This window comes from Buceros rhinoceros, unplaced genomic scaffold (assembly GCF_000710305.1).
Source record: "Buceros rhinoceros silvestris isolate BGI_N320 unplaced genomic scaffold, ASM71030v1 scaffold10266, whole genome shotgun sequence".
NCBI lineage: Eukaryota > Metazoa > Chordata > Aves > Bucerotiformes > Bucerotidae > Buceros > Buceros rhinoceros.
The window spans coordinates 70,811-77,717 of NW_010418101.1; the positions used below are offsets into that span (position 1 = coordinate 70,811).

The 6,907-nt window shown below is 41.7% G+C and overlaps 1 protein-coding gene across 1 annotated transcript in view; it reads left to right on the forward strand.

Annotated features, from left to right (window-relative positions):
• Positions 1-6,907, forward strand: part of LOC104495440 (USP6 N-terminal-like protein) — a gene marked incomplete at both ends in the record, with an annotated part of 51,746 nt that overhangs the window by 17,466 nt on the left and 27,373 nt on the right. Inside the window, one exon of the mRNA XM_010138408.1 lies at positions 2,910-2,949. Within this exon, the coding sequence (XP_010136710.1) occupies positions 2,910-2,949 (40 nt within the window). The remainder of the gene's footprint in view (positions 1-2,909; positions 2,950-6,907) is intronic.

The following is a 6,907-nucleotide window of genomic DNA, read 5'->3' on the forward strand; positions in this document are numbered from 1 at the left end:
GCCTAGCGAGCTTGGACGGTGACAGCGAAGTCCTCGGGTCGTAGGTTTGGTTAGAGTGTCCTTCTCTTAGATGATGGATGAGCCTTACAAGGCTAAACGAGCTCCATCTGCCCGGGTTTGGAGTCAGAGTTGTCCTTCTTGTAGGATGGTTGAGCCCATCCTGCCCGTGGACACATTTTGTCTGACCCTTCAGTTGAGACCTGTCTGGCTTGGGAGACCCCACCGGAGGCACATGCCACCACCAGCACAGCTCTCAACCCCACAAGGGCACGCAAGCTCCTTCCTCACGGCAAGGGGGTGCCCATGAAAGAGTCACTGCTCTACCTGCGGACATCACAGACCCAGGCACGGGGCGGCCGGGGCCTGCCAAGAACGGGAGTGCTGGAGGTCGTACACAGATAAAACCCATCAAAAAATAAAAGTCTAAATAGGCTGGAGGCAGTGGGAGAAGCATTAAAAGAAATAATGAATGTGTAAGAGGATTAGACTGGCTAGGCTGGGGAGGGTAGGGGAAGATTCATCATTATAAAGAAGAAAGGTACAGTAAAATCACACTGATTAGTGGACATTAACTGCATTTGTCTGGGCTCACCTAATCCTTTAGTAAAGAAAAAAAAACCTGTAAGGTGCTTCTGCATGGAAAATGTGTGCTAAATGGAACTGGTTTTATCATAATATCTTCAGGGGCTTGGGAGAAAGTGTCTGCCTGCTGTACTTTTCTGTCAGTCCTTGCAGCCTGGATTTGAATATGAGGTGTGCGAGTAGTTAGTGCGATGGAGTTAACTGAGAGGAAGATCTCCCGGATCCCCTGCGTTCCAGTCCAGTGAGTTTCGGATCAGCCGGGGGCAATTTACTCAGCTTCTCAACTGTGTTCCTGGTGCTCAGCTGCCAGCAGCGTCTTGGGGAACAAAACCACGGGGCAGGTTTAATGCATTCCTGTGGAATGTCAGTGCTGGAAACCTATAGGTGGGTGGTGGTAGTGCCTAGCTAAAGAAATGAGGAGGAACAGGGTCACACTTGTGCTGCTGGATTAGCTTAGTAAGGGAGCACGGTGGCTGCTTCCCAGGGCAAAAGAGCCGCCTTTCGCTGCTCGGGGGATTCAGCCACACCTTTTGTTTGCCCATCGATAGTAACTTGCAAAATTAGCAAAGAGCAATCCCTGAGTGCATTGTTGTGATTCGTTCTCACTTCATGATAAACTGAGATTTGATTAACCTTTCCCGTGAGTACCCTCTGCGCCACATCAGCCGATAGGCTGTCAAGTGGTACCAGTTCAGCAGAGGAGTTGCTGTGTCCGCTGTAAGCAAGTCTGCAGGGGTATGGAACTGTCTCGCTGTCAGATAGGTGTCTCGTATGCTGCTGGTGGCACTGGAGGAAAAAGAGTTTCTTGCGTGCGCAGCCAGCTGCTGGTGTGATTTTTGTAGGGCCATGAAGAATGAGGCTGCTCTGTGCTCTTCCTGCTGTGTGAGACTGGTGCTTCTCGTGGAGGTAGTGCCTGCAACTGTCACTGAAAATAAAAAACTTCTAAGTGGCATATTAAAGGCTTAGCAATCTTGGTGCTTAAAATCAATACATACCCACCCCACTCTCAGCAGGTCGTTAAATTGTTTTTTCTTCCCCTTTGGTTGTTTTTTTCACTTCTGTTCAGATATCTTAATTTCTAGGTGGTGTTCTGCATATAAAGAGCCTGCTTTCACTTTTTAGATTTAGTGGCATGGGGATGTGCACAATGCTGAAATTTTATAGCGTTCATGACCTCAGGTAGCTCTAGATTTGGGCTGTTTGTAGTTAGGTGGGTGTTAATCAGATTTTTTTGTATTTTGATGTTTGTCAAGAAAACTTTCAGATAACTGGAAAGTGCTTCTAAATGAATGGATTGTGCTGTTCAAAAGGAACAAACACTTCTGGTTTTTAAATTAGTTTCTAGGCTGTGTACTGGAAACTCTGACTTTTACGTGTGGTTTCTGAAAAGGTGTTGACTGGCGCAAGCTTCTCCATTACATGAATCAATTCACGTGTTTTTCTTTATTAAAATATAACTTCTAAATTGGCAACTCTATCTTTTAAATGAAATGAGATCTAACATAAATCACACACTTTGCACCAGGCTGTTCTTACACTGACTCCAGCAGCAACTACTTTTGTAGCCTTTCCCGATGTCTTTTTCACCCTTGCACAGATTTGATACGTGTCTGAAATACTGGGGTTTAATGGCCTTGCTACAGAAAGCTATAATGATGTGTGCAGGAATTTTTTTGTACTATCAGGTCTCAGCAGAAAAAATACTTTTTTTTCAAGAAGAATTTCACATAGTGCCTGGTTTTTAGTCCCTTTTAAGCAGGTTTTGTTGGGTGTGTTATTTGTCGGATCTGTAGCGCAGAAGGGAGTCTCGCTACTTATAGACGAGCCGTATGTTTTGCGAAGCTGCAGATGATGCAGTAAAAGGAAGGCAGGCTCATTTGGCATCAAAGTGGTCCAGTTACTTCTGGTTAGAAGAACACCAGTTTCTTTGATAAGAAAAACGGAAGTTAGAGGTAGTATTATCTAGTAAACAAACAAATTGTCTGAGATTTGAGATCGGTAGTACCGCACAGGGTGCTTTTGCTGAAGAGAGGATAAACTTTCTGTCAAGTCTTGTTATTTGAAACTGTGCAACTACTTTGGTTTAGAAGGTTTAAGACTGAAATAATTCTAGTTCTGTACTTAAAATATTGTGAGTTTTACTGCATTTAGAAAAGAAATTCCAAGGATTCCTGTGTGTCATTGTCTTAGTTCTGTAAAGTTCAGAATTCTTGTTACTCCAATTACTGCGTGTTGTACTACTGTAAATGATGACTTGCAAGAACGTGTACAGAAATGATTTTGTGCCAACATTAACCAAGAGTAATATGAACTTTCTTTGTTTTCAGTCCAGAGGAGCTTCCAGTCCATGATGCAGCAATAGAAAAGGTAAGTCTAGTGTCTTCCCAGTTTTTGACTAGGAAGTAAACGTTTACAGATTTTTGACTTTTTAAATAGAAACCATTGTGAAATGAGATGGAACGTTTTAGTGATTTGCATTCCCAAGGAAATGTGTTCGAAGTCCCACGAGAACGGTGGTCCTCAAGGCCATTTTAACTCTCCCACACATCCCTTGGGACCCACGCAGTCTTACTAGTTCCAGAGAGATGCGAGTTCTGCTCACCCTTTGTATGACCTGGTAAAGGAAGCGGAGCTGCTCAAGAGATCACACCCAGCTCTGACCTGAAAGAGTGAGAGCTATTGTCTCTGTGTCATGAGCTGTCATCGCCTGTGCTGGGTGGATGAGTCATCTGAGCGAGGTGGTGGCTTTAATGCTGAGGGGAAGGTTGCCGTCCCCTGAGGAGAGTAGCGTGCTTTTCTAGTGCGGTAAATGGTGACAAAGGCCCTGGCTGCCACTGGCACGTGATGATCTCCCTTGCAGTGTTGAGTTGACAAGCCAGGTGCATTGTGGACATGCCAGACCTGTCGTCCACCAGTGCAGACCCTGGTCCAAAAACCGTTCTGCTGCTGGGGGGTTCTGGAGGAGAAGTTTGGGAACTGAGTTTCTGCTTTTCTGGCCTAGTTTCTATTGGTATTTCCCCATGGTCTGTCAGACCCCTTGTTATCTCCAAGACCAGATCAGTTTCTTCTTGTTTGTCCATATTGATCTTCTGTATCAAAAACCTCAAGATAAAATATTTAAAGCCGTGAGTTTCAAGTTGACCCTCTTGGCTGCACAAATCATTAGAGACCGTGGAAAAGGGATGGAATTGCTTGTTCTAAGGCAGCTCAGCTCCCCAAGTGTTCAGAGCAGCAGCGCTTCTGAAAATGAATTATTCTGAGTTTCAGCACAGGGCTGGTAAGAAACGCTTCTCACAGAAGAAGGGCACTTCTGGGTCCCTTTTGTTTTGTGTTACTTCATGTGTACGCAGCCTGAGATATTTGTGTTTCCTTGCCATGTTCCATTACATTTAATAACAGTGAGTATATATATAATTTAATTTCCATCAGAAGGACACAGCAGGGTGGTGAGTCTATGAGCAGAAATATTAGACAGCTTGCAATTGCTGTGGTATGTGTTTTGAAGCTCTGATTCACTGTAGCTTTGTAGTTAGCCTTAAATTATGAGGGGAAAATAATGTCTCAGTTCTGTGTTGTATTCATGCTATCTCAGACAGCACAGAAACGGTATTTATTAAACCAGTGTTAAATTGCAAATCAGGTCTCTTTTTATAACCATACAGTAATGCTTCTGTATTTGACTGCTGCTTCTACTCCTGATGATATCCTGACCTCTGCTGGTTCGAGGTTTATCTGTCTGCCGTCAGCGGTGTTTGAATCTTTATAATTTTCAGTATGCCATTCATAGGGTAATCAACACGTTATGTTAATGTAGACTAAAACTAAAAGCTTTCTGTGGAATATCTTTTAAAGTCACATACTTGGCAAAACTCTTCTTTCCTTTTGCTTTACTCGTGAATTGTAAAAAATATTCCTTATTGTAAAAAATATTCCTAATGTTCCTAAGTCATGTTTTCATTTCATTTGCCACTGATGTGAAGGGTTGTGTGTCTGTGTGAAATTTGAATCTCTCTTCTTCATATACGTTCTGGTGGAAAGCTGTGTTTTTTCTCTGTGTGTGTGTATTTACATGCATAATACTTTCAGAGGAGGCATTATTACTGTGAATGAAGGGTAATTTTGATGCTTCATTACCTTGCTGGGCATTAGGTGACTTAAATGCAGAGAATCATTGTCCTACGTTATGAACAATTTAACCTTCAGATGAATCATCCAGCACATCTGAAATACAACCAAGGGAGGAAAGATCACCTAGAGGAGAGAAGCAGAGAACTGACCTCAGGAAAACTGGAGTCTGTCTGAGTATTTCAGCAGTGCTGTGAAATGTTTTGTAAGACATTTCTAGCTTGTTTGGGTTTGTCTTTGCTTTACTCGATTATAAATTCTCCAGGGAACTGTTCAGCGAGTTCTGGTTTGGTCTGAGGCTTCTGCTAAGGCATTGCTGTAAGCCTGGGCTCTAGCACGCTCGCTCTCCAGGAAGGCAGAGTGCTGAACGTGAGGTGGATGCTTGCCAGCTTGACTTCGTGCGGTTTTGCTTCCAGTACTGTATTATTTACTGATACAAGAGCAAGAAACCTTCTCTGCTTCAGTTAGGGATTCTGTTATTCTCAATGGCAAAAATGCTTCAAAGTGTAAAATGTACTTAGAAGACAGATAAAAGGATTTTTTCTTCTTTTTTTTTTTGGTGACAACTACATGGAACTTGCCTTGAAAGAGCAGCAGCATCCACATCCCTCTGCTCTGCAATGAGCTGCATCAGATCTCTCCGTGTTTTCAGTGTTGCACCTGTTAGACATGAAAGTGAACATAATTCAAACTGGGAAAAAATAGCTGAAAGTTTTCAACAACTGAACACAGAAATAATTGCTATTTTGACTACAGTAACATCACTTGAGAACTGGGATAAATTGACACAGAAGACATAAAAGCTTGAACAAACATACAATTGAAGTGAGCTTCTGACTCAAAAGACCAGAAATCTCAGAAGCAGATCAAACATACAAGCAAAAAGACTGTGGGAGCAGATAGGGTTTTATTTTTCTTACCAATTATCTGAACAACCTGTTGAGGGCAGAGACCTTTCCTGACTTGACAGCAATGTTATTCCTGGAATCTAAACTATGCCTAGAGAACATCTGCTTTGAGATGTTAAAAATGCTTATTTCTTAAAGGGGTTGTGAGTGTGGAGAATCAGAAACGTGCCTTGTGAAATCTGGGAAGCAGTAGTTTTTCTGCAGTTCCCTTCTAACCTCTTAAGAAAAGTCATCTTAAATAATCTTAACAAATAAAAAAATAAAATAAAAAAGAAAAGCCAAACACAGTGTGGAGCCTGAGCAAGAATGTGGGCAGTTGATTGCACCATGAACAGTCAGATAAGTGAAGGTTGAAAGAGTAGAGGTGCTTCTTTCCCCATAACTTTCCAACACTTATGTCAGGCTTATGTCAGTTGGATTCAAATAAAAATAACTTAGAAGTACAAAACCAGCTTATTTCCAGGACGCTTCATGGACTGAATCATGGTTGGGGTCTCCCTAAACAGTCATCAAGTCGCAATTCTGCACGTGCAAGGCTTCGGGCTTCTGGATTTGAGCAGCCCTTTGCCCATTTTGTTGCATTTATACCCGAGAAAGAATGCACAGATTCTGATAAGTAAAAGCTAGAAGTAAAATCAGAATTCTGTTCACACAGTTAAGTAATAATTTTCTTTTGTATTTTTCCCCAACATTTCGGATGCAAGTTCACTTAATGAATACTTCATGAAAGTATTAATAAGTTTTCAGTATCCTGCAGAGCTTTGAAATTAAACTCTTACATTGTTAGCAAATTGCATCACTAACCGTGTGAAGTGGACTATCTTTACTGTCTTTATTAAGCCCTGGGTTTGAAGTTGGAGGCAGAGCATCTCCTTTACGAAAACACTAAGTATTTGTTTATATTTGTCTTTGAAGAGAAAGCAATAGCCACACACAGACACATTTTTCTGCTTTATCTTTTCCAGAGTCGATCCTTAGCTCCAAAGTATTAAGAAAGATTTAAAATAGTGTCATTAATAAAATTTAATAAAAATACAGGTAATAGGTAACTTTGCAGTATAACGAGACACACCTCACCTCCTTTACAGAGTGGAAAACTGGGCTGTAAAAATTCAGACTAAAAATCTTCTTACCATGGGAGCCAACAAAATACACTTTTTTTTTTTTAATTTTTTGGCTGTGAAGAGCCGAAGTGCCTTGAAATTCCAAAGTCTAAAATAGCGAATTCCAAGTGCTTGTTTGGTTTCTGAATTCGAGAAGTTGATAGCAACTGGAGCAAGGTTTTCATCAGC